The following is a 27,765-nucleotide window of genomic DNA, read 5'->3' as shown; positions in this document are numbered from 1 at the left end:
AATTTAAGAGAGTAGATCTCACGTTTAATGTTCTTAGCACAATAAAATTAAAAAAATGTAAAACACAGTGCCTGGTACATGGTTAACACTCAGTGGATGATAGGTTTGATGACCATGATGGTGGTGGCGGCGACTCATTATGACTACCTGTCTTTGTGGGGTGAGCTTGTGAGGGATCAAATGACTCAGCAAACAGGGGCCCACCATGGGGTGCTACAGGCTCTCAGTGAGGATGGCTCAGAGCTGGGGACTTTGGGTGCAAGCATTGGTGGTGATAACTGTCACAGGTCACTCTCACACTTGGTGGTGCCGCCCGGGGGACCCCTAAGCCAGGTGCCCTTGCTCAGCACTCTGCCCCCGAGTTCTCCTTTTCTCCTCCCCTGACTGTGCTCCCTTGGTGCTGGCCCCAACTTTCCGGGACCACCTTTGACAAGTCCCCCAGCATGGGCTCCCCTGGTCCTGTCCACAAAGCTACAACCTTTACCACAGGAGGTGGTTGGCTGGGCGTGGCATGCATGAGAATCCACGTACGCGCACGCATGCTCACTTGCACCTTCTCAAGCACATGTGCTCCCCAACTGAGCTTCTGGGAGCCTCACATCCCCGCCCCCACCTCACCTCCTCCCCTTCCTCCCCCACCACAAAAGCCACAGGTAACAGCAGTCCCCGGCTGCACAGCAGACAATGCAAAACCCAGAGGCAGGCTTCATTGCCAGGCTGTTTCAAGCTTTTAGCAGGATGTGAGCCCAGGTGGCTAACGGTTCGGCTGGCCAGGGACAGCCCTTCCCTATCCTCCCCACTGCCCCAGCCGCTGGTTCGGCGAACCTGGAAAGGGCTGGCAGGTAGGCTATGGCATTCTGCATGATACCAAGGGGCAAAAGATCTGGACTGCTGATCCATTTTGGCCCCACCATGTTCCCACCAAGCACAGTGTGTCCTTGGGCAGGTCTTACCCCATCGGGAACTCAGTTCTCCTATCTGTAAAATGGGGAGACCAGATTTCACCCACACAGGTTAATGACCACCCGAGGATGCTGGAGGATTTTTCAGCATGGTCCCAGTGGCTGTGCTTTGGAAAGCTCACTGGGTGACCCACGTGCTGGGAAGTCTGGGGTAGTGATTGGGTAGAGTTGCTCAGGTTGTTCCCAACTTCGAGTAGGGCCATATTCCAGAGTCCCCTCCTACCCCTGGCCAGATTCCTATGGCTTAACTCCCTATGCTGTCAGTAGTAGGCATGGGTTTAGGAGTGATGGGCTTACACATGGGTGGGTAGGGGGGCTGGTCTGTCTGACCCTGGAGTGGCAGTAACACAGCCAAAGGCCTCATCTGCCATCCCTTCCTCTCCCTCCAGGGGTGCAGCAGCCTGGAGGCAGCAACTGTTCCTTCAGCCTGTGGACTGCACCCAGGAGGCCACTGTAGGGTCAGGGCCAGGGCAGGAGGCCAGTGGCAGCCTCAAGGGTGTGGGAATACCCACAAGTCAGGAACCAGTGTAGGTCAGGCTGTATCCAGCAGGTGTGACAGAGTGGGGCTCTCACAGGGCCTTGGAGCTCCTGGGAGGTAGGGTGCTGTCTTGTATTGATCTTTTGAAGTGGGGGAGGAGGTGGGTCTGCCAAGTCAGTGGCTGGTCTGCCAGACTCATAGGAGGAAAGGGGACCACCTGGCTCTTGTATCCAGGGGCTAGGGGTTGGGAGCTGAGGGTGACATGCCCCAGCCTGAGGGTGGGAGTGTAGGGTGGAGAGGGGGTCGGGGGAGGTGCTGACAGTGACCAAGAAGCCGCACACCCCTAGGGCTTGGTTCCGGAGGAGGAGGGTGAGGGTGGTGGTTTCCAGGCAATGGGTGGGCGGGGGCTCTTGGGCATGGGTGTTGTGGGGTGAGGGGAGTTGAGTGAGAGGGTCAGAAGGGGAGTCTCAGACACTAGACACTCCAGCCTAGGATAGCGAGAGCAGAGACTGTCACCAGAGGGGCCAAGGAGGCGGTGGGCGCTGCCCTGGCGGTCAGGGGCTCTGTGTGCCACTGTAGCCAGGAGAACTCCTCCTGAAGCTGGCGTCGCTGCAGCTCCGGGCCCACCTTCTCACGGATGATTTGGTAGTAGCGGTTCAGGTACTGGAGCTGCAAGACATAGGAGGAGTGAGGGCCTCGCAGGCCAAGGTGTGGGAGCTTGGTGCCAGCTCGGCCCAGGTCCCCAGCCATCCTCAGGTGAGCAGGGGAGGGATGCCCCAGTGTGAGCCTATAGGTGCCACTCGTGTGGACCCTCCCAAAGTGAGGGAAGAGGCAGAGGGTCTTAGGGTAGGGGGAGCAGAGGCGAGAGAGGGCCAGGGCCAGGGAGAAGGCAGTCAGTGGCTCGAGGGCTGGAGCTAGACAGCGCCAAGGGGTGCCCGCTCACCTGCTCAGGGGACAGCAGGCTGACATCAATGAGGTTGCGATCGTAGGGCACCAAGGACACCACTTCAAAGGTCAGGTAGGTCCCTGGGTACTGGGGGACCCACAGGTAAAGGAGGAAAGCAGGAAGTGAGCGAGGCTAGATGGAGAGAGAGAACACTCCGCCCAGAAGCCCGGGGCACAGGGAACTGGCCTTGTCAAGCCTGAGCCTCCACAGTGCCCTTGGCCACCCCTGTGTCCACCACTTAGCCACCTGCCTTTGGTGCTTCCCTCATGATTCCTGAAGTTTACTTAGGCCTATGTTTCTCAGATGTAGAGATCTAATTTCCATCTCTACATCTCTCTATCTGTCTATCCATATCTCTGTTTCTATCAATTGATGTATCTATGGAGACAAGCATAAAGAAGAAATAGCCCATAATTCCCATCTCCCAGAGAGCTCTTGCATGTATGTACTTAGAAAATTCAAACTACAAAAAGAGACTCAATAAAAATGGAAAGATTCCTCCTCGCCTGGTTTCTTTCCTGAAAACGTTTTTGGCATATATAATATATATACACATATATTCTAAAAAAAATTCAAGCATAATGGATCCTACTATACACTTTCCTGCACCTTCCCCCACTCTGTCCCCCCCATAGTAAACTTAGGAGAGTGCTCCATATTAGCACAGGAACGTCTACCTCCTTTTTTTTTTTTTCTTGTGGAGTTTTAAGTTAAATGTCTTTATTTATTTATTTATTTTCTGGTTCTGTTGTTGTTGTTGTTGTTTTTTCTTTTAAAATTTTATTTTTAAACTTTACATAATTGTATTAGTTTACCTCCTTCTTTTTAAGGGCCCATAGTATGTGGATGATAATTTATTTAACCAATGATGGATATTTCGGCTGTTTCCATTTTTTAAACTATTACTGTGAATGCAACAATCAACATCATCATATAAACATCTTTATACAGAAGTGACATTTTGGGACTATAGCCAGAAGGTACACATCTGGCAGTGGGATGGCTGAGACAAAAAGTACAGGTATTTTTAGTATAAATTTTGATATATATTATCAAGCTGCCTTCCTGAAAGGTGGTAGGTATTTGTACCCACCCAAGCAACGCATGAGAGTGTCTTTTTCCCCACAAACTCACAAGCACTGGGTACCATCAAAGTCTTTTGCTTTTGTCAATCAGGTGGTCCTCCATTGTTACTTTGATTTGTATCTTTTTAACAATAAAGTTGAGCATCTTTTCGAATTTATGGAACATCTGTGTGGATTTTAGTTAATTGCCTCTTTATGTCTTTTAACCATTTTCTTCTGTCTTCCCTATTTTGGTCTTACTAATTTTTTTTTTAAGTCGCGGTTGTGTCCGACTCTTAGTCCATGGAATTCTCCAGGACAGAATACTGGAGTGGGTAGCCTTTCCCTTTTCCAGGGGATTTTCCCAACCCAGGGATCTAACCCAGGTCTCCCGCATTGCAGGTGGATTTTTTACCAGCTGAGCCACAAGGGAAGCCTGGTCTTACTGATTTTTAAAAGCTTGTGGTAAATGAAGGGCATACCCCCTTTTTCAGATATATGGGCTATACCTGTCATACATCTTTTGACTTCATTTTGGCATTGTTCCCATATAGATGTTCTTTGTTGAACTGAGTCAGAGTTATAAAGGCCCTTTTCTGCCCTGGGATTATAAATGAATTCATATAGGTTTTCTTCTAGATCTTTTATGGTTTCACCTTTAAACCTTGATCCATTTGCAATTTTTTTTAGAGTAACAAGGAGGTTCTTCAGTTTAATTCCCCCAACCAAATGATTAGCCATTTGTCTCCCCTGCCCAGTGATCAAACAATCTCTCTTCCTGACTGTTTTGAGGCAACAGCTTTATAGTAAACTAAATTCCCATCTTGTTTATGGAAAATTAGAGGGTCAGTTTCTGGACTAACTCTTCTGTCCCACTGTTCCATCTGTCTTTCCCATCTCTATTGTCTTACTGTTTTAGTGATGGCAGCTTTGTAGTGTGGGCTAGTATCTGCAAGAGCTAGTTTTCCTTATTGTTCTTTTCCAGAATTATCCTAGCTACTGAGCTATCTTTGTATGTTTATCTTTACAAATAAACTTTACCATCATTTTGTGAAGTTACAAAAGCATCCAGTTAACGTTGAAATTGCAGTTGTCTTGAATTTGTAGATTAATTTAGGGAGAAATGACATCTTCATAATATTGAGGCTTATTTCCAGAGAGCACTGTTTACTTAAATCTTTTTTTATGTCCCTCAGTAGAGATTTTCTGCACGTAAGTCTTTTAAAGTTTATATCTAGGCATTTTATCTTCTTGGTTGTTGTTATACAGAATCTTTATACCTAACAAGCTCCCCTGGTGCTTATTATGGGCATGGAGAACCAATGATTTAGGGCAGGGCTAGTGATTCATTTGGCTCAGAGTGAGACCTGGGCATTGGCTTGAAAAAAAACTCCAGATGATTCAAATATTCTAATGTGCAAACAGGTTTGAGAAACTGATTAATGGAATTATTCTGGTGCTAAGGAAGACTCTTAAAGAAATTCATGCCCATACATTGAGTTCTCCTTTGACCTTCCTCACCCCCGATGCAGCCTAAAGTCCCTGCCACACTGTCTACCCCTCCAGCCTGTCTTTACCTTGGTCTTTGCTTCTACCACAAGGGCCACATCTTCCAGACGGATCCCAAATTCTCCATCCAGATAGTAGCCAGGTTCTGGGAGACAGAAGAGCCATTAAGTAGGGGGAAGACCCAAGCCCAGGTTTACTGTACTGAATGAGGAGTGGCAGTCCTACTCTTGTTAGATGTTAGAAGGGGCTTGGTGTTATGGTGGGACACACTATTTGGGACTGGGGAGGTGGGTGAGGGAGTACAGCAGTGGGGTCTGAGCAGGCCTGTGTGGGGCTGTGCTCCCTGAAGGCTGGCATTTGCTAGAATGAAGTCGTGGAGGAGCCCGAGAACCGTACCAATGGAAGTGAACATGCCCTTGGCCATGGCAATATTGCTGGACTGGAATCCCACTGGCCCTGGAAAGGGAGAGAGGGAGAGGCAAGGCCAGTGTCAGCTCTCCTGCACTCACCAGCATGGCATCCAGCAGGTTCCATGGCATCTAGCAGGTTCTGGGGAAGAGCAGGTAACTGGGTACCCCCAGCAGCATGCATCCACCACATCCTCGTCTACCAGTGATTGGTATGGACCGGGTTGGCTCTGGCTTTTATTTCTCTGGGGTCTAGGCCACTCAGCCACTGTGTCTTGACCTGCCTCTCTTCTTTCTGGAGCTATCCTGGATGTCAGTTGGAGTGGCCGACTGCCAGCATTTCTCACTTACCCTGTGGAGTCCCAACTTCCCACCAGCTGGGTCCCCTGGCCTGGGTCACTGCCCCTCCATGGGTCCCAGTCCTTTCCATACCTGTGAAATACTCCACCTCTCTCATAAGAGGGGGGACTGCAGGGGAGTGCCAAAGAGATACCTACACTCGTGCACACATAGGAAGTTGCCAATGCCATGGCCTGTCCCGTGACCATAATTGAGCCCAACATCCCACAAGGCTTTGCGGGCAAAGGCCTCCACCATTCGCCCTGGAAGAGAGACGACCTCCAGTCAATTGGCTGGACACCATAGTATTGGCTTTGCCCCTTCTGGCTAACTTTTCCCAGACTAACCACCAGGATGGTGCATGAGGAGAGGGGCCCGAGAGGCAGGTAGGCATCCCCTGTCTCCAGTCTATTCTATGTTGTACCCATTACCCAGACCTCCCCATGTCTCAAGACAACTGCTTCCTCTCAGAATCCTCCCATGACTGCTGCAGCACACTGGCCGCCCCCGCCTCTGAGCTCAAGGCCTGGCTCTCCACTAACCCTCTGTGTGATCTTGCGCAAGTGGCTTTCTCTCTCTGGGCTGGACTGGATCTATACAGTGGAGGGGATGATGATGTAAACCCTGCCCCACTGGCCTCCCATGGTCTGGCTGCAGTGGAATCAGGGCCTGAGGCTCTGGGTCCAGCCTGGTTTCCAAAACCCACCTGAGGTAGCAGCTGGGAAGACGAGTCTGGACAGGTCGATATTTCCTATCAACACGCGGGTGTACGCCTCCTGATGGAGAGAAGGCGACAAAATATGCACAAAGCCCAAGTAGCTAGAAACTCATATGTGGGCCCAGGCCAGGGTAGGGGGATACGGGGGGACCCATGCATGCTTGTATGTGGGCACACGGGTTCCGGAAGACGGCCAGAGGAAGCTGAGGGGCACCTGCCCAAAGCTGGGGCTTGGTCCACGTGGTTCCCTTTGGCTGGTCTAGGTCGGGGGAGAGCTGAGGCTGCGACAGTAAGGGTTTAGAAGGCAAACTCCCTGGGCTAGAATCCTAACATGGCCACTCACAAACTTGACCTTGATCAAGTGTTTTGAGCTTCTTCGTGCCTCAGTTTTGTGGTCTGTAATGGGATGATCATAGCACCAGCTCAGAAGGTCGTTGGGAGGAGCGGGTAGACTTGTGCATGTAGGGTGCTCTCGACAAAGTAAATGGGTCAAATAGAGGCCAGTGCCCCTCATTGCCCTTATTATGATCACCCTTGAGTATTCTTAGAGCCTTATGATTAAATTGAGGCCTGACAACGGGCAGGTCAGTCTTGCTCTGTTTGGGCTGTTACCTTGTGGAAAGAGGGAGGGAGGCATCTTCTCCCAGTCACTCCCTGTGGTGATGTGGTGAGGCCCCTTCACCACACACATACACACACATACCCCCCACACACAGGGCTTGTCATCTTGAGCATGACAGCCTGGGGCACTGGATCTACCCGCTAAACTGAGCTCCTGGAGGTCTGACCAGTGTTTGTTTTCTCTGTCTCTGTTTCAGGTGCAATGTCTGAGCCACAGTCCACATGCTGAATGCACAAATGTGGTCCCAGAGGTGCACAGACCGTGTCCCCACACCTACCCCCAGCGGACCAGCCCTCATCGTTTCCTGAACAGTGAAGTCCCTTTCGCCAGTCCCTTTCCACCTCTGAGACTGTGTTGGTGCCGGTTTTTACCCCTGGAATGGAATGCCGGTCTTCTTCCTTTCTGCTCAGCACAGGGCTAGGCTCACAGACTGCACTAAATAAATATTTGTTCATTGAGTTTCTGAAATGGGATGATGACAAGCTTGGGCTGAGGCCCTGCCGGGGGCCTGAAGTATCTCTGGGGAAGTAGTCTGGGGCACTGGATTTCCTGGTACTAATCCGCTGTGTGACCTACGGTGAACTACTTAACCTCCCTGGGCTTCAGTTTCAGACTCTATATAATCAAACGGCTCTTGCAGGAGTGGTTGCTTGGGTGTCCCTTGGGTGAGCGTGGGCAGGGAAATATGGTCTGATGCCTACCTTTTGGAAAGCTGAGGGGGTGCCCCAGTGGACTGTCCTGGTGATGTCTGTTGTCCCATCCCTGTGGAGAAGGACAATCATCAGGTCCAGCTCAGGTGAACACTTTGGGGTAAGGATCGTGGCCATGTTCTTCTGGAGTGTTCACCACTGGGGTTTGAGTGGCAGGACTGGGATGGGGGTGGGGAAGGAGGCCAAGGGAAGAAGATGGCAGCCATGATGCAGTTCCCATCCTCAGCATGTGCGTCTGAAGGAGCTCTGCAAAGTTCTCAGGAATCCTGAGTCCCCACATACATCCTCCACCCCAATCCCACCCATTTTGACCAAAAGTTTCCTTGGGCCAGTCTGGCTCTAAAAGAAAGGCTCCCTCCAGGCTTCCTGTGAGGCAGGAAGGGATTGTCGCACTCTTACAGATGGGGAAACTGAGAGATCATAACACTCTCACACATTCATACACTTATTTACTATTAACAGAATAAGGGATGCAGAACAAACCTCATTATCCCCGTTTCATAGGCGAGGCAACTAAGGCCACGAGGCCCTCTCCCTCACTGGCCTCACGGAGGCCGGGCCTGGCTCAAGCAGTGGCTTTATACAGTTCTCTCCATTGTAAACATGAATCTGCCCCAGGGATTTGCTCAGTGAACTGAAGCTGCCAGAAGGCAAACAATCTGACTGCCAACCACCACCTGCAGTCGTTACCCCAGAATGGCCCCTGTGGCTACCCCCTGCCCCCAGGGAAGTGGGGAATGGTCCCAGGGCCTTTGGGACTCCAGCTTGGGAGCAGGTCACAGGATGTGGCTGACTTCTTCAGAAGGAGAGAAGAGGAAGTGAGGTGACTGTTTCCCTGGCCTCACCCTGCTTGAGCACGCCCCGATCCAGCAACACACCGAAAATTCACTTCCCCTTTGCACATCAGCCATCTCAAGTCTGCACTGTACCATACTGGTGACTGCAAAGGCTGCTAGGCTGAACACCTGCCAGGCTGGCTCCCAGTGAAGGGCCTTTGTCATTAGCACATTCACCACAGGATAGATGATGGGAAACGATTCCTGGCTCCTGCATCAGTTCAGCACATCCCTTCCTTTCCCCCAAGTTTCCCAGAGTCTGACTGCTTCCTAGATGAGAAGGGAAAATCTTCCAGCCCATTTCAACTCAGCTCCTGTGTGAATGACTGGTCATACATTTGGAAGGAATGGGCTTAGCTTATTCTTATAGTTATCATGGGCTTCCCTGGTAGCTCAGCTGAAAAAGAATCTGCCTGCCATGCAGGAGACCTGGGTTCGATTCCTGAGTTGGGAAGATCCCCTGGAGGAGGGCATGGCAGCCCACTCCAGTAGTCCATAATGGGGCTTCCCAGGTGGTGCTAGTGTTAAAGAACCCATCTGTCAATGCAGGAGACATAAGAGATGTGAGTTCGATCCCTGGGTCAGGAAGATCCTCTGGAGGAGGATAGGCAGCCCACGCCAGTATTCTTGCCTGCAGAATCCCACGGACAGGGGAGACTGGTGGGTTACAGTCCATGTGGTCGCAAAGAGTCAGACATGACTGAATCGACTTAGCACGCATGGCTATCACGTCTAGGTGTTCACTGTACAAAAGTAACACATCTTAAAAAATGCCATTCACCGAATGGGAATATACTAATTTCAGTGAGAGCACACAAGTAGACATGCATATTGTGGAGTCCTGGAGCAGGGGACAGTGCCCTCCCACATAACCCTATCTGTGGTCATGCACATACTCAGAACACACACACATCTACTCACAAACATCCCATGCTGATGGGAGTGCCTTGTCCCCGCTGTGCTGCTGGTTGTCCTCTGATGCTGCATCACTCACCTGCCTACTTCTCCTGAAGGTCTGATCCTGCCCCCACTCCACATGATGCGGTCACCTCACCAAGCACGAAGTGAGGGGCACGGTGGTGGTATGCACTGTGCTGTCACGGCACGCAGGTTGTGTCCAGGGTATTTGGGTGAGAATACGGGCATACTGTTTGCACAGTCAAGCAGGGCAGTTCGGACTGTGTAATAATGTTTGGGCTTAAAAAAACCTTTTACTTTCACAAGGGGAGTCTTTTCCTGATTCTTACAGGGTGGCATCTGTGGGCAGCCCCATTTTTGGCCTCTGTCGGTTGCCCACCGGGCAGGGATTCCCACGTGTGAAAATGGACAGGCTACTTAAGCAATTCAATCCAGGCCTCTCCTTTCTCAGATGCAGGATCCACGCCCAGGAAGGGAAACCTTTGGCCAGCTCTTGTCTGAGCTGACACAGCCGGGCCAGGGTGGGGGCGGGGTGGAGTACATACCAGTATTGTCCTCCAGAATCCACCAGGTATATCTCGTCTGAGGACAGCTTTCGGTGCAGCTCTTTGGTGGGGCTGGGAAGGGCAGAGATGCTGAGAAAGGAGCAGCCTAACACTGAGCCAGGTAGGGAGGGGTCCTGAGTGAAAGCAGAGGAACCCCTTCCTCCCTGTGGGTTGGCTTTTCAGCTAACTCCTTTGGGGACGTCATCATCTCTCAAAGGGCCCTGGAAGACTAATGAGCTTCTGCTGCTAATGTCCTCAGCGCACATCTGTGTATCCTACATCTCCCCAGGCCAGGCCCTGGTCCCCAAGGAGGGACAAAGGAAAGAACCCTGAATGTGGGAGATGAGAAGGCCTTAGCGAGCACCCGGTCCAGCCATCTTTTAGATCAGGAGGCCCCTCGGGAGAGCCATGAGGGAACTGGGCCTGGACCCAGATGCTCAGTCTAGGGCTTTCTCTAACTTCCTGCTGCCTCTGGGAGCAGAGGGCCCCAAGAAGCCAGGGCACAGGAAGGGAGGGAACTCAAGGGTGCGGCTGGAGAGCAGCAGTTGGTAGAGCTGAGGAGTTCCTACCCTGCTCCTCTCTAGTAGGGAGAGGGGGCTGGGCCAAGGCAGCCAAAGGCTTGGGGCCACCAGGAGAAGGAAGTCTGGGATAGGCTAGGCCAACCACTGGAGGGTCTCTGCCCTCTTCCAGTTTTGCCCTTGCCAGCCGGAGGCATCTGGTGAGCATGACCACTCCCCTTCCCCAATTTCACCAGGCTGGCTGCAGGTGTTTGTTTTCTATGGAGCCAAACATCTGCCCAGCCTATATACGGGGCCCACCTTAGTTGGTTCAGGGAGAGTGAATGGGTCCTTCTTCTTCACATGCTTGTGAGCTTTAAGAATTAAGTAACTCACAGGAAGCAAAGGAAAAACATCCAGCAGCAGTCCCACCATCTGCCTTCCAGATCCTTCTGCCCTAAGTGCTCATAAAGTGCCAGCCTCCTGGGCAGTGAAATTACTCAAGTCTTTTAATTCAAAGGAGACTCCCAACACCTGACTGGGCTCTATTCCCCACCCCCAGCTCCCACAGTGCTAAACACCTTAAAGCTTAAATGTGGACTCAAGTCCTCCAGAGGGCCCCAGAAAATTCTTCCTCCTGACGTACCTGTAGTGGGCCAGGGCGGCATTCAGGCCACTTGCAGAGATGGTTTCAAAACTGGATCCAGAGAAGAACTCTTCCTCTCTGGAAAGGACAAGGCAGGAATGGTCAATGAATGGGCTCAGGGACTAGGCTGGGCCCAGGAGAGCCAGCAAAGGCAAGTGAAAAGTCATGTTCTCCTCTACCTCGGCCAGGCTCCATTTGGCTTTCCCAGTCCCACCTCCTGTCCTTTCCTGAGCCCTGACCTGTCACTTATAGACCACTCAGTGTCAGAGAAGGAGAGACTGCAGACACCAATTATTCCTCCTCCACCTCCATTTTACAGATGGGGAAACCAAGGCTTTGTGTCCCAAACTGAGTTCCTAGTAAAGCAAGTGTGAAGAAATCTAGCTCCCTGTATCTGAAAACTCCCCCAGCTCAGGAGCAGCATTTTGGGCTAAGTATACCCTCAGGGAATCTCCCTCCTCAGCCTGACATTCTCAAGTGGTCCAAGGTCCTACCGGCCTGAGCTGGCCTCCCCTCAGAGGCCTGTGCCTGAAGCAGGCACTAGGGGGTGCTGTTGGGTTGTGGCCCTTCTAGGTGTCCAGCTCTCAGCAGAGTTGGGGAATGTCATCCAATACCCCTGCCCAGCTTCCTGACCACTCAAGAACCTGTCACTCCTTATTCCAGAGAGCCCTCAAATACAAGGAGGGTCTTCCTGCCCCAGTAAGTAAGGAGACCAGACTCCCCTCCCTGCCCCCACTCCCACACTTAGACAGTCAGCCGAAAAGGATGGCTGTGGTCATTCACCCTCGGAACTTCTCCAGTTGTTCTGCCCCCGAGAACTCATCCACGGTGCCTTGGGGCACATTCTTCTCCAGCCAGACCAAGTAGCGGATCACAGCCACAGCATCCCGCACCTGGAGCAGGGCAAGCAGAAAGGCAGACGGAGGAACGGTCTCAGCTGGGGCTCCAGAATGCAGGAGATGGGGTGACTGCTCTGGGAGCTGAGCTTTAAAAACGTGAGGGTTTAACTGCTTTGTGATACTATTAAGGGGTTCTTATTCACGTCTATATACATGATCAGAGTATGGTCATGTTTTGAAAAGAGTTCTTGTCAGAAATACTGAAATGTTGCTAGAAGAAACAATGTGATAGATGGCATTTGCTTTAAAATCATCCAGCAGCAGAGGATGGGGAGTGGAGGTAATGACTGTGGGGTTGTAGAGGAAATGAGAGTGGCCTTGAGTTGATGATTATCAAAGCTGGATGATAGTGACGGGGATCACTAAGCTATTTCCTCTACTTTTGTACATGCTTAACATTTTCCACAAGAAAAGTTTTAAAAAATGAAGCAGCATATCCCAGTTTTAACAGGAATATCCAAAAGGGCAAGCCATCCTCTCCCCAGGGTGAAGAAATTATAATAGCTGACACATTTAAGACTTGGAATGTGCCAGGTGGCGGTATTAAAAGCTATACATATATTTAATATATATAAGTACATAACTGTATTTATCGGACAAGGCAATGGCACCCCACTCCAGTACTCTTGCCTGGAAAATCCCATGGACGGAGGAGCCTGGTGGGCTGCAATCCATGGGGTCGCTAAGAGTCAGACATGGCTTCACTTTCACTTTTCACTTTCATGCATTGGAGAAGGAAACGGCAACCCACTCCAGTGTTCTTGCCTGGAGAATCCCAGGGACGGGGGAGCCTGGTGGGTTGCCGTCTATGGGGTCGCACAGAGTCGGACACGACTGAAGAGACTTAGCAGCAGCAGCAGCAACTGTATTTAGACAAATGCTATGCTAAGTCTCTTCAGTCGTGTCCGACTCTGTGCGACCCCGTAGACGGCAACCCGCCAGGCTCCCCCGTCCCTGGGATTCTCCAGGCAAGAACACTGGAGTGGGTTGCCGTTTCCTTCTCCAATGCATGAAAGTGAAAAGAGAAAGTGAAGTCGCTCAGTCGTGTCCGACTCTTAGCGACCCCATGGACTGCAGCCCACCAGGCTCCTCCATCCATGGGATTTTCCAGGCAAGAGTACTGGAGTGGGGTGCCATTGCCTTCTCCAACTTTACACATAGAACTCTATAATTATTATATAAGTATCATATATTTACATAATTATTATATATTTATAGGTATATTTTGCACATATATATAGATGTATATAAATGCATGTATGTATACTGTATATATTTAGGGCTTCTTAGGTGGTGCAGTGGTAAAGAACCTGCCTGCCAATGTAGGAGACGCAAGAGATGCAGGTTCAATCCTTGGGTTGGGTAGATACCCTGGAGGAGGAAATGATAACCTACTCCAGTGTTCTTGCCTGGTGGGCTACAGTTTAAGGGGTCACAAAGAGTCAGACACAACTGAGTGATTAAGCACGCACATGTTGTATATATTTATATTATGTATTACAATTAATATATTTAAACATATTATTATTTATACTATATAATGTAGATATATATGTCTTTAATTATCATAACAATCCTTTGCTGCTATGATAGTTACATAGTTACAGCTATGATCCTCATTTCATAGAGGAGGTAACTAGGCCCAGAGAGGTGAAGTGACTTACCTAAGGTCACACAGCTAGGAGGTAGCTAGAGGAACTAGGATTTGAACTCAGACACTATAGCTCTGGGGCTCAGGTTCTAAACCACCGAACCAAGCTGTGAGTGAGGGGGTGGAGCATAAGTGGGTGTCCAGGAGTTTGGTGTCCACTTCTGTGTTTCACTAAGGACCTTCTTGAGGCTCCTTGCACATGGTCTCCTTTCTAACCCATCAGACTGGGAGCTCCCCAGAGGCCTGTGTGTCTGCCTGCCCATGGACTTACGTGACTGGCCCTGAGGAGGGTTTGCTCCTTGCTGTTTTTCACCGCCTTGGTTACCATCACTGGGGAGTAGGTGTCTTCTAGGAGCTTCTCCTGTGAGGAGCAGAGAGGAGATGGTCTGGGAGGCCTGTCTAGGGCATGGTGGGGTTTGAAAACGATTGGCAGGAAATCCTGGCTTAGATGAGAGTTGCCATTTCCTGGAGTGGCAGTGCCCTTCCTGTGTGTGCTTTCTGACTATGCAGGGCTTTCCTAGTCTTCTCTGTCCAGCCTAACCTTCCCTCTCTCCCTCCCTCCCTTGCTTCCTCCTCCCTCCCTGGTCCTGGATCCCCACAGTGCTCTGGGATGGATGCGAGCCTGGCCCTTGCCAGTTGTGGGCTGTTCGGACAGTCTACTTCCTGCACATCTCGTATCATAACAGCTGCCACTTACTGAGAGCCTGCCCTGCTGCAGGCACTGGGCTTTATATGCACTGTCTCCTTTTAAGCTCCTCAGAGCAATTCTTTTGAGGTTGTGACTCTTAGTGCCACTTTACAGGTGAGGAAGCAGAGGCCTGGACTGACAAACTCACTCATCCAAGGTCCTGGCACAGTCAGTTCTCCGTTTCTCATTTGGTGACCTCAGAGCCTCTGCTTCCCCAGCCTTTGTGACAATGTCTAGGCTCTCTGTGGACAATGTCCTGCTGCTGTTTCTCCTGTCTCTTTCCAGGGAGGCCTAGAAGGGGACTCACTGCACCACTGCTGACTGACCAATTGCCAGAATGGCCAAGGGGCTGTCCCCCCTTCCCTGTTAGATTGAGACTTATCGGGGCTCTTGGTGGGGGTAAGGGGGATGGTGCCTGGCATGAGCCGGGGCCTGGCAAACCCACCTTGGGTATCACTTCATAGAGCCCATATGAGGTATAGCTGGTCCCGATCCAGACCTTCACGTCTCCTGAGGTGTAAGCCTGGACACTGTCACGGACTTGGCCATAGTCTTCGACTTGTACACACAGGGGACCCGTGCAGCTAGAGTTCAGGTACTGCAAGGTCTCAGAGCTGAAGCGACTCTTGTTTGCAAATAACCTGGGTGGATAGGGAAGACTAGGAGGGTCCAGAAGTCTCTAAGGGCAATGCAAAAGACCAGAGGCCCTGTATTCCTGGAGGTCAGAGGTGGCCCGTACCAGGCAACTGTGCAGACCAGATTTGGAGTATGTGGGAACAGAGGTCAAGGGGGTCAGGAAAAGGTGATCAGAGGCTTCATAGAGGGTCCTGCAGGGGCAGGCACCCCACTTCTGGGAAGGCTGCAGGTCGGGGCTGTGAGGGGTTGGAGGAAGTCACTAACCGCAAGCGAAGGACAAGTCCTACCTGATGGAGGAGTCAGTGAGCAGTGTGTAGGAATAGAAGAAGGGATTATAAGGGATGTCACTGCCACGCAGGTTGAAGAGCCCTGGGGAAGAGAATGGATGGGGCCTACCTGAAGCTGACCCGCCTGAGGCAATTGCAAATGGCGCCTTTTGCCCTCTAGCTTGCTTTGGCGCCCAAAGATCCCCAGCAGCATGCCTACTCGCATCTTCTACCCCTGAATGTTTCTAAGTCTTTCTGGAGAGGGGCAGGTCTTTGAAGCACTAATGAGCTCTAGGGACTCTTTCTCCCAGGAAAAGCAGATACCCAGCCAGTAGTCTGCGCAGGGTGTCAGTGGGCTTCCAGCCCAGAGCTGGGGTCGAGTGAGAAGCGCTGAGCCATGCTGGGACAGTTGGGCTGCATGGGGTGCTAAAGCTGGGTGTGTGAGCACCCTGGAGTCATGGCCAGGTGGTAAGAGATGTTTGCTGGGCCTCCTCCCCTTCATGAGACAGAAATCTCTACTGCTTTGGTCACCTGGTCCTCCAGTGGCCGGCGGGCTGGCCCCAGATCACATGGGGCTTCCTGGTTTCCTTACTGGGTAGGCATAAGCTACTGCCCTCACCTCAGTTCCTACAGGTCAAGGCCAAGGAGCTCTCAGAACCCACAGGTACATGGTCATTGCTGCAGGGCCCAGGAAGCTTAGGGGTTCCAGGGCAAGCCAGGCCCTCCCTGTACCCACAGATCTATACTCACAGGCTGTCTCATCCAGTGCGGACAGAAGGACAGCAGTTGGGGCCTTATGATGCTTCTGCATCTGGCTGCGGATGCCAGCTACTTTCTCCTGCCAGGTGCTCCCTGGAAATGAAAGAGCCCAAAGAAAGCATGAGTGACCTACCTTCTCTTTGCCACTCTTCCTGAGAGGGCTCCCTTAGGGCAATCGTTTCCCATTCCTTTAAAAAGCAATAGAACCCTTTCTTTAACCAGACTCTTACTTGTGTAGTCAGTAAGGATATGGGGCTCTTGATCCAGACTGTTTGGGTTCAAATTCCAGCTCTGTGATTACTTGCTGGGTGACCTTGGGAAAACTACTGAACTGCTCTGTGCCCTATTTTGCAGATCTGTAAAATGGAGATGGATTATAATAATAGTGTCTACCTCAATAGAGTTGTTGTGAGGGTCAAATTAACTAAGATTTGTAATATATGTAGAATGGTGTCTTGCTGTGTAGAAAGCCTAGTATAACTTTCTGAATAATAAATAGGCATGCAGAAGAGAGATCAGCAGAGCAGCCTGAGGTGAAGGGCAAACGGATAGGGCTTGGCCATGTTTAATCCTCTTCTCTGTGGTAACCCCAGCACTTACTAAAGCCACTTGGGTCTGAGCTAAACACTCTGTGTACATTGTTTTAATCCTTACTTGGCCCATTTTACAGATAAGGAAGTTGAGGCTTTAGAGAGGTAAAGTGATTTATCTATGGTTTTTCAAAACTGGCAAGGGGTGGAACTTAGACTTGACCCCAGATCTGTTTGACTACATGGCTTGCACTCTTACTGATACAGACATTGGATGACCTTGCTAACTGCGTTAGTCTCCACCTTGTCCTTAAACTCTATGTCACAGAGCTGTCCTTTCGGAGACGCTTGTATACTGGTTCTAAGACTTTGATTTTCATCTTTTTTTCTTGCTCCCTGCAATCCCTCTAAAGAGTCTGCCCCTCTGCAGGGCCAGGAATTTGCTGGCGGAAGATCATAAGCATGAAGGGTTCTAGCTGGGCTTGGAGATTAGCATAAATAACACAATTCAATTTAAAAAATCTTTATGCAAACAGGTAAAACTATTCAACAAGAACCAAAGCTTTGGGTGTAATACTGTTTTTTTAAGGTTGATTCTATTTTACTGTGGTAAAATACACATACCATGAAATGTATCATTTTAACCATTTTAAAGTGCACAACTCAGTGCCTTTAAGAACATTCACGAGATTGTGCAACCACCAGCACTAATTCCAGAACATTCTCATCATCCCAAAAGGAAACTCTGCCCTCCAGCTGTCCCTCTCATTCGTTTCTCCCCCCAGCTCCAGCAACCACTGATCTGCTTTCTGTCTCCACGGACTTGCCTATGCTGGATATTTTACACAGATGGAATCATACAACATGGGGCTTTCGCTGGCTTCTTTCACTTAGAATGATGTTTTCAAGGTTCATGGATGTGATACATTTTTGAGACGACAAATGAAAGCCAACTTCAATGGCTCGATACACAGAGGTATCTTTGAGTAACTACTTTTCGTGTTCTTTACTTCATCCCCTTTAAAACCTGTGAGTGACTGGAGAGAAAGTCTCTCTTATAAGCTTAGAAAGACTCTGTTCTTGGGCTTCCAGGCCCAATTCTGGCTCCGCGTGGCCTTTCCTTAAAGGCTAGCAGCCTGCAATGGCTCAGTTTCCTTTCACTTGTGGGAAGTGATGAAACGCCTGTGAATTCTTTCCCAGCCCCTGGAAGGTTTTCCCTCTTTATCCCCTCCTCGTCCTGATGGAACTGCAGCCTTCCTTATCTGAATGGGATGAGTTTTATTTATGATGGAACTGTCTTGGATAGCAAGTTTCTTTAAAAACTGTGTCAAGCAGCAGAAATATTCTGCAAGTTACATCAGAATGGATAAAGAAAATTGGACCCAACTGTGACTTGTTTCATCAGACCCAATATTTTGAAATTTCTCTCCTGTTTTCCAGATTCCTTTCCAAACAAGAAGTATGCATAGACCTGTGTATGGAAATGGGCCTCTCAGATTGCCCAATGTTCCCAGGAATCCAAGTCAAGGGCTTGTATCAGTATTCCTAGGAAGGTAGGGAGTGGTGGTGGTCAAGATACTGATTCATAATCAGCAGCCTGGGTCCGGTCAGGAGCTTAGTTACTACTTACAAGAATCATAGAGCATACTGTTCTCTTATGACATATTTAGATGGTGTCAAGATTTTTGATGTTAAAACTTTAGGGGGTCAGTTAACTTTCTTTTGTGGTTTGGCCAAAACTTGAATCTTAATCTGTGCCACAGATTGATCTTGAGTTTAGTTTATGCTTCCTTTGTCCACACCAGCCCATCTGACCCCAGCCATCTTACATCTGAATTCCTCATCACAGGAGGGCCAGAAGTCAACGTCGAATGATTCAATACAAAGCAGTCTTCAGCACCAGAGAAGAAACTCATGTTTTTTCTCTCTACAAAGGGGTAGGGATTTTTTCATCATTCTCTGACTCCCTTGTTTCCTCCCTTCCTGTTCCCTCCTGCTTTAAATTGTAACACTCTTTATTCCAGCATTTTCTAAGTATGGTCTGAGGACCCTCTGATTCAGATTCTCTGAGGAGAGGGGGCCTAGAAACCTGCATTAAACGTGCACATGATACCATTGCTTTGGAACCTTTTAGGATGAATTTTCCAGCCAAAGGAGCAGCACTGCGGGTCGGTGCTGCTTCAAGCTGGGAAAGAGGACCAGCGTAGGAAATTACCTGTGAATGCCTCCTGCAGGGCATAAATGGGCTCGCTTGGCACTGGAGGCCTCTCTGACCCCCACACCAGGTCCACAAGGTTGACGGTGATGGACACCAGCTCTCTGTCAGAGTCTTGTAGGGCCTTGTCATAACTCTCCCAGGAGTCTACAGAGACAGGAAGGAGTTTAGACTTCAGGAAAAATTGTGACTAGGGCAAAGTTAGCTCTTGTCCCCTCTGTCTCTCATTCCACTCCTGCAGCCTGGCTGCCAGAGCCTGTCCAAGCAGTCTGAACCTTCTGAGCTCTGCCCTTTCACCTTCTTCCTTCACTTTTCAAAGCTCAGTTGCCCTGAGCCCACCCCAATGCTGTCCACAGTCAGCTGGCTAAGCTTATCTTTTTAAGTGTCAATGGCTGTGGGGCCCTCTTTTCAGTCCTGTCTGCATGCCACAGCCCAAAGGAATGGCAAGGTTCAGGCCACTGGAAAGGCTGGCAGAGAAACCAGGTCTCAAGTGGGAGCCTTCCAGTACATATTCATGAGGATGCCACCTTTGGGGGCAGGCTGGCCAGTGGTGGGGGCACCAGGGCTCAAGAAGCCATGTTTCTAGAGGGGAGAAGACGGGACTGTGCTGCTGCTTCTTTTTATTTATTTTTTGGCCATGCCACACAGCACACAGGATCTTAGTTCCCAGACCAGGGATTGAACCCATGCCCCTTGCAGTGGAAGTGCAGAGTCTTAACCACTGAATTACCAGAGAAGTCCCAGGGACTGTGCTTCTTTACTCAGAAACCCTTCCAACTCCTCCAACCCTTCCAAGCTGCCTTCCAGAAGAGGGCTCTCAAGTGATTCTAGTGCCCCAATCAGTAGAGTTCCAGGGTACAGAGGATGGTTCTAGGTTGAAGACCATCTTAGCCTACTCATTGATTAGGTCTTAACAACTCCCTGAATCTTCTAGTTTGGGTCTCTGCACTCCTGACTTTTAAAAAACTCTATTTATTCTTTTAAATGTATTTTCATTACACAATCCCGGAATACAGCCTTGTTGCAAAATACTCTGCGACCACAAATTCAAACACTCTATTTTTAGAGTCCCCCTGCACCTCCTTCTGCCAGGATGGGTTTCTTTACATCCCGAGGGCCTGAGTCTCCCTCGATGGTATGGACACACACGGGAACTGAGGGAAGAACGTACTGATGGAGAAGAGGAAGGGGTCGACGCCCACACGTGCTCCAACAGGAATCTCGGTGAGGAGCCAGGTGACGATGGGAGTGGTGCCAACTGAGAGAAAGACAAGGAGGGACACTGAGGTTACCACAGCCCTCCAGCCAGGCTTCTGTCTGTGACACTCCTGTCAGGTCTGTCCTCCATGATATCCATCTCAAAGGTTAGGGATGGCTCCAAATTTCCCGAGCTCTTCACAGCAGCCCAGAATGGCCTTGCAGGCACGCCCTCACCTGTAGCTTCCCCAGCGGAGTCTCTCACCTTCCTTATGAAGCTCCCAGTTGCAGTCCATCTGCCGCTCAGCCTGGGTCCAGTAGCGGCTGTCGGTCCAGAGAGAGGCTTTCTCCATGGTCACCACCGCGACTCCTGGGGCAGAACAGAGACTCTTGGATGGGAGGCGGACAGCGCAGAGCATGGCTTTAGTTAGCACATGCGCGATGCGGTGCAGTCTCTGACAGTGTCACAAGGGGCCTCTGGAAAGAGTTTCTCTCTTCCCTTGGAAGGAAGTGAGCCAGGAGATGTTAAAGAGAGTGTTGGGGGGAAGACTGATGTGGACACTAACCCAGGAGCTTTGCTGAGGACAGGCAGAGAAGCCAAACCTGCTGACTTTAGCAAAAAGAAGAAGGGCCAGTGATAGGCAAGCCAGGCAGCTAGAAGCCCAGGGGAGGGATGTTTAAGCATCAGCAAGGGAAGCTTAGATTTCACTCAAAGAGCCAGGATCAGGGTGAGAGGCCCATTCCGAGATCGCTACCCCAGAAAGGGTCTCTGTGTTTGTGTCTCATTGGACCACGTGAGGCGATGCGTCCATAAAGGGACCAGCAAATGGAGCCCAGGGAGCGTGTGAGGCTGGGCCTGGCTATGGCCGAGGCTGTGAGCACAGGAAAGAAGTCAGGAGGGCCATTTGCCTCATGCAGAACTGTGGCTGGTGGGCTTTAAGATGTGCCCTGGTGACCCCTTTAGGAGTGATGGAGGGGAGACAGAGAGTAGCAGGGGCCTCTGGACACTAAGTCCTGGGGTCCTGGCTGCTAAGAATTAGTCACACTAGGGCCTCTCTGGCCACTCTTGGTCTCCCAACAGAAGCAATGAGGGGCAGGTAATAGCTGTTACCTGCAGACCCTGTAAAGCCTGTAATCCATGCACGCCTCTGGTCATATTCACCAATGTACTCGCTCTAGGAAATCAACAACACCGTCATTAGTCTCCTTCATGGAGTCACACCCGACCTGGAAGGCCCCCAACCACATCAGTTGTTTCTGTCTGCTGCTGCTGCTAAGTCGCTTCAGTTGTGTCCGACTCTGTGCCACCCCATAGACGGCAGCCCACCAGGCTCCCCCGTCCTTGGGATTCTCCAGACAAGAACACTGGAGTGGGTTGCCATTTCCTTCTCCAATGCATGAAAGTGAAAAGTGAAAATGAAGTTGCTCAGTCGTGTCCGACTCTTCGCGATCCCATGGACTGCAGCCTACCAGGCTTCTCTGTCCATGGGATTTTCCAGGCAAGAGTACTGGAGTGGGGTGCCATTGCCTTCTCTGTGTTTCTGTCTAGTCAGAATCAATCAGTCCTACAAGCCTGAGCACAATGGATACCTCTTTCAGGAAGCCCTCTGGAACTCCCCCAGCTCTCAGGATCTTCCCTTCCTTTGAACAACTGTATTTCTTGGCATCGAAACCCCACAATCCTGCACTGGATTGTTTCGCCACTAAGTTTTGTCTCCCCAGCCAGGATGCAAATGCTCTACAGTTGGGATCATGCCTTTTTGTTCTACTGGGTTCTCCCCTGCAGTTGCCCCCCTCCCCAGTCTAGCACAGTATAATGGGTATATCATAAATAACTTCTGCAGAGAGCTTTATACATTATTGTATTTTGGTCCCCATAATTCTTGAAGACAGATCTCATTATTCCCATTTTGCAGTAGAGAAAACTGAGGCTCTGAGAAGTTCAGATCCTTACCCAAGCTTCTTAGCCCTTTTCAGCAGGTGGGGAAACTAATTCAAGGAGTGGTATTGACACTAAAAATGCCTTCTCTTCCAACTGGGTTGGTGCTGGCAGGGTGAATGGGGTGGAGGCTGAGCCAGGGTGGGCAAGAGTGGGATGGGTGGGCAGCTCTGGTTCAGACCAGCATCTTCCCTGACTACTCCCCCTCTTTCAGCCTGTACCTCATACTTTTGGACTTGTGATCATTTCAGCACTCCATCCATCAGCTCATGGGAACGGCTGAGCCAGAAGGCAGCTCAGGGTTCCTCTAATTCAATTTCCAGCCTATATGCTAACCTCCTAGGGCAGGGGTATCCTAAACATTCATTCTGGATCCACCATCTAGGAACTGATCAAAATTGTTCTGAAGTTGTTTATAGTTTCTTGGCCTGAGGTCAAGGAAATTGGGCAATGTCTTCTGTCCTATGTAAAGGAATACATTCTTTCAGTTGCCCTAAAACACCCATGTCCAGCTTCCCCACTTCCTTTCCTTTGCCTGTCAAACCCTTTCTCTGTCTTCCATCTTCTGAGTCTCAACAGTCCTGTTTGTGGCCTGGGTAGCAGAGAGGGTGGGGGTGGGGGGAGGAGTCATCCCTCACCATGTGGGCATCCGTGTCGGGGACGATGTAGGCAGACAGATTCTGGGTGTACATCTGCTGGCGGAGGGCTGTGAGCTGCGCTGTGGTATTGACCGCAGTAACTGGAAGGTACTGACAGGTGACAGGAAGACACCAAGACACACACACACACACACACACACACACGCACACACACACACACGCACACACACACACACACACACACATTGCTTTGAGAAAATGATGGATGCAGGGGCCTCCAGCCTCCCTTTAGGTAGGGGTTGGGGGTGCATAGGCTGGGGCAGCCTGGACAGAGATGGGGCAGCAGCGGATGTTATGGATTATTCTAGATTAAGGTGCCTGGATGGAGATGTTTATGAGTTTGGACAGGGACTTTCTGTGACAGTGATGAGACCTGAGGTGGGAAGGGGCGGGTAAGAACTGTAGGGGTCTGAGCCCTGGCACTGGGCCAGGCCAGGGGATGGTCCCTCTTTGGATACCAGTTGAGCAAATAAACATACAGGATGTTCACCCAGTCACATCTGAATTTCAGGTCAACAGTGAATCATGTTTTAGTATAAGGAAGTCCCATGTACTATTTGGGCATATTTACATTAAAAACACGATTCACTATCTGCAAATCAAATGTAATTGGGCTGTCCTGTATTTCACCTGGCAGCCCTACCTTGTTAAAGGTTATATTATTTTAAAAATAAAAAGTGTGGGTTTTTGTTTGGCTTTGCCTTCCACTCAAGGACACACCCGTGTTGGCTGTAATGTAAAAGCGCCCACCGACCTGCCCGTCCCAGGGGTCACATACGGTGGGCACAGCACGCACACGTGTCCCATGTGTCTTGAGACTGTAGTGACCTGCTGGCAGGCCCGAGAGCCCTCACGTCTGGGCTGCTCCTGCCCGGGCAGCTCTTGCTCACTCTCATCTAGCTGTGGAAGAATTGCTCTGGTCTCCAAGTAGGAGCTGACGACCGTTCAGCTCCAATGTGCTGGGCCTTCTCACCAGTCTTCACACCCGAGGCCTCCCTTTCTTGACCTTCCGGGGGCTCTTCTAGCCCTCGGTCTTCCACCCTCCTCCCAGTTCCTCCAGAACTGTTGTTTTCTTTCCTCCCCTCCTCCTCCTGGCCTCTGCCTAGCCTTTAGGCTAGCTAGGGGCCTCCCGCCTCCTTACCGCCCCTCCTCCCACCCCCTCCCTCTCCCAGGGGCTGCCCAGGCCCAAGCCAGGAGGGAAGGCGATAACCTGCCGTGGGAATGGCTGAGAGGGCGGGATGGAGGCGGATGTCAGACACCTGAGAATGTGCCGCCCGCCCCGGGGGAGGTTAATCAGAAACTGTGGCCCCGGAGTCCGGAAATCGGGAGGAAGGCTGGCAGAGGGCGAGGCTAGCAGCTGGGCCCGTGGGGGATGGGCAGGAAGGTGGGAGCGGTGGGGCGGGGCGAAGGGAGGGCCTCACCGGAGGGCTGCTGGAACAGTTTCTCACATCTTCTCTCTGGTCCAGTGACTTTGGGTGGCCCCAGGCATAAGCTAGAAACCGGAGAAAAATCCAGGGTCACTCAGAGACCAGATAGGTCCTAGACAGCACGGGGACATGTTCCCCCAGCCCCCCTCTGAACCCCGGCAGAGCCGCCATCCTTTGTAGCACTGAGATGCTGTCCAACTCTACTTGAGGATAAAAATAATCACATTTCATAGGAAATCAGGCTGAATTGCATGGCACCCTGGGTCACAATCAAAGAAACCTGTTTCATCGACAAATGATTACTTTTGGATGGGTTTTAGTGCTCATTAAATCAATTTTTCCCTTCTAATCTAATTGGGTCTTTTCAGGGTCTACCGAACTGGAAAAGTTGTGTGTAAATTAAATTTTTGTAATCAGATTTTCCCTTAAATGCTCTAGAGGATCTCGCTAAATAATCACCCCACCTTCGTTTTACCCTTCTATAAATCTAATTATATATATATTGGGTTTACTTAAATTCAAGGCCCACTTATACCATTTCTTACACTCCAAATCACTGCGGCTCATTCCAGGCCACAGAAGACAAGCAATCCCAGGCTGACATCGTCCCCTGGTGGGGTAAGGTGGGTTAGCATTTAAAGAGCTCCTACTATGTGCTAGACACTGAACTCTGCTACCTATCTATATAGTATTAGATTACAGCCCCATCTGCTGTAACAGAGAAACCCAAACGAACTTTTTGGCCAACTCTATATATCATCTGACACTTGCAACAACCCTGTGAGTTGCGTATTATTGTCTGCTTTCTACAGAGGAGAAAGTCGAAGCCTAGATATGTTTAGTTACTCACCCAAGTTTTGCCACAGTGAGTCTGTGGCAGAGCAGGAATTTGAACCTGGGCCATCTGAGTACAAAAGAGCCAACCATGGAACCATGGAAGGCTGGTGTCCCAGAAGGGACAGAATGTATGGAGACCTAGTTTCCATTTGAGGCTCTGCCACGGGCTTCCCTTGTAGCTTAGTCGGTAAAGAATCTGCCTGCAGTTCAGGAAACCCAGGTTCAATCCCTGGGTTGGGAAGATCCCCTGGAGAAGGAAATAGCAACCCACTCCAGTATCCTTGCCTGGAAAATTTCATGGACAGAGGAGCCTGGTGGGCTGTAGTCTGTGGGGTTGCAAAGAATCGGGCACAACTGAGTGACTAACACTTCCTTATTTACTTACTTGAGGCTCTGCCACAAATTTGGTGTGTCCCAAGAAGAGTCACCCAGTATTCATGGAGCAAACATTTCCTAAGTGCCTGCTGTGTGCCAGGTCCTGGGCTAGCTCCTGCAGGCTCTGGGCCTTCACGCTCTGAAAGTCCAGTAGTCTCTGATAGGCCTTCCTTCCAGCCCCCCATGTTTTGGGGGAATCCTTTCTGAGTACAGAAGTACAGCTGGGTTCTAACACTGTGAATGCCACGCCTGGCTGTCTCTCTCAGTCACACAAACTCAAGGAGGAGATGAGACCCACCCTGTTGATTTCAGAAAGTGAATACTTGTTTCCATAGGAACTGCTGCTGCTGCTGCTAAGTCACGTTAGTCGTGTCCAACTCTGTGCGACCCCATAGAAGGCAGCCCAACAGGCTCCTCTGTCCCTGGGATTCTCCAGGCAAGAACACTGGAGTGGGTTGCCATTTCCTTCTCCAATGCAGGAAAGTGAAAAGTGAAAGTGAAGTCGCTCAGATGTGCCCAACTCTTAGCGACACCATGGACTGTGGCCTACCAGGCTCCTCCGTCCATGGGATTCTCCAGGCAAGAGTACTGGAGTGGGGAACAGATCCATAGGAACAGATCTGGCAAAATGGTGGGGCTAAAACACCTACATAAGAAAGACACAGCCAACCTGTGTCCCTCCAGACACCCCAATTACTGTTCTCTGAGGCCTGGGCTGTGGCTCACAAGGGCCAGCTCTGCAGCCTGTGGTCCCTGGCACAGGGCCTGGCACTGGGGAGGTGTCAGGAGCTGGGTACTGAATGAACAGGGACCTGCTGCCACAGAGCAAAGGGAAGGAGGCCTCCCTAAGGTCAGCATGGAGTGGGTGTGGAGGATGTTGAGCTGGGCACTTGACTGTGAACAAAGAGATCAAGCAGGACACCATAATGGTGACAAAGACCAAACTGTAGTTAAGCTCCTCCAAGCCCTCTTCTCCATTAGGCCTGGAGTTCCACCTCTGTCCTGTCCTTACTGAGCCTGCATGCCCAGCCTTAGCAAGAATCCTGGTAAGTCACTTTAGAGAGAATCACTCACCTTTTGTATCTTATCAGCCTTGAAATCTGATCAAATTCCTCATCTCCCACCCTTGATATCTCATCACCCCGCCTTCAGCAAGAATCCTATGAAGTCAATTTAGTAAAAATCGCTTCACCCTTGGTAGTTTTACATCCACTGACCCTCTCACTCTGCTCAAGAAGTTCTCATCCATCTTTACTGTTTTCAGAGTTGAGCCCTTTGTCCCCTATTGCAGTAGAGGGTTTCTTTGCTAGCTCAGTGGGTAAAGAATCTGCCTGCAATTCAGGAGACCTGGGTTTGATCCCTGGGTCAGGGAGATCCCCTGGAGAAGAAAATGACAACCCACTGCAGTATTCCTGCTGGGAGAATTCCACGGACAGAGGAGCCTGGTGGGCTACAATCCATGGGGTCGTAGAGAGTCAGACAGGACTAAGCGATTAACAATTTAGGGCATCCCTGGTGGCTCAGACAGTAAAGAATCCACCTGCAATCCGCCTGGGTTGGGAAGACCCCTGGAGAAAGAAACGGCTACCCACTCCAGTATTCTTGCTAGGGTCGCAAAGAGCTGGACACGACTGAGTGACTAACTTAGCTTACTGCGATAAAGTAAAAGTGAAGTTGCTCAGTCGTGTCCTACTCTTTGCGACCCCATGGACTGTAGCCTACCAGGCTCCTCTGTCCATGGGATTTTCTAGGCAAGAATACTAGAGTGGGTTGCCATTTCTTTCTCCAGGAGATCTTCCCGACCCAGGGATTGAACCCAGGTCTCCCACATTGTAGGCAGACGCTTTACTGTCTGAGCCACCAGGAAAGTCTGGTAGTTGGACTATAAGTCCAGTAGTCTTATTGCAATAGTTTTGAATAAAATCTTCCTTACTCTTTTACCAAGTGCCAGAATCATTTTTTCTTTAACAGGTGGGAATGGAAAGGGGCCAAACCAGACTTGAGATGGGTCTTGAGGGTCCCCAGGACTGTCCTGGGGTTCCTCTTGCTCAAGACAGAGAGAGGAATCAAGAAAAGAGAGACAACCTGGGCCCAGCCTTCATGCCAACCCTTTCTGAGCCCAGTGCGGGGAGGCCAGGGTGCACATACCACAGAGGAGGACAAGCCAGGGGTGGCCACCCCAGCGAGCCCAGGCCATGGGGTCTTCAGATGCCGGTGCTGGGTGGATGTAGGGTTAAGGGAGAGTGGACAAGGCTGTTTCCTTGGCCTCTTCCTCCAGGTCTTTCCGGGGCAGCAGCAGCCAGAGGGTGGGGGCTGGCAATGGGGAGGAGGCGTCCAGCTGGTGGATGGAGAGTCTTCTTCTGGTCTTTCGTTTATGAGGATTCCAGGAGTTGGGCTGGGTGGAGAAGACTCAACTGCCCCAGGCAGCCTCTGCTGGCTCCCAGTCATCCAGAATAGGGTATGAGCCCGCCCCGGGCAGAGTCCAAAGAT

General features: G+C 50.6%; 1 protein-coding gene across 1 annotated transcript; it reads right to left on the bottom strand.

The window, feature by feature from the left end:
* Window positions 1-2: 2 nt before the first annotated feature.
* Window positions 3-27,750, bottom strand: XPNPEP2 (X-prolyl aminopeptidase 2). The gene is made up of 21 exons (XM_019956347.2): window positions 27,424-27,750; window positions 24,058-24,128; window positions 22,616-22,726; window positions 21,150-21,213; window positions 20,304-20,408; window positions 20,013-20,099; window positions 18,842-18,988; window positions 16,088-16,189; window positions 15,359-15,440; window positions 14,881-15,076; window positions 14,019-14,108; window positions 11,981-12,090; window positions 11,198-11,275; window positions 10,055-10,126; window positions 7,747-7,807; window positions 6,412-6,481; window positions 5,864-5,968; window positions 5,356-5,415; window positions 5,028-5,104; window positions 2,384-2,473; window positions 3-2,109 (listed from the first exon to the last, which is right to left on the bottom strand). The coding sequence occupies exons 1-21, from the start codon at window positions 27,470-27,472 to the stop codon at window positions 1,915-1,917; spliced, it is 2,022 nt and encodes a 673-aa protein (XP_019811906.2). The 5' UTR covers window positions 27,473-27,750; the 3' UTR covers window positions 3-1,914.
* Window positions 27,751-27,765: the final 15 nt, after the last annotated feature.

Source organism: Bos indicus, chromosome X (assembly GCF_029378745.1).
Source record: "Bos indicus isolate NIAB-ARS_2022 breed Sahiwal x Tharparkar chromosome X, NIAB-ARS_B.indTharparkar_mat_pri_1.0, whole genome shotgun sequence".
Classification (NCBI taxonomy): Eukaryota; Metazoa; Chordata; class Mammalia; order Artiodactyla; family Bovidae; genus Bos; species Bos indicus.
Note: the sequence above shows the minus strand (reverse complement) of the source record. Positions and strands in the feature narration are given on the sequence as shown.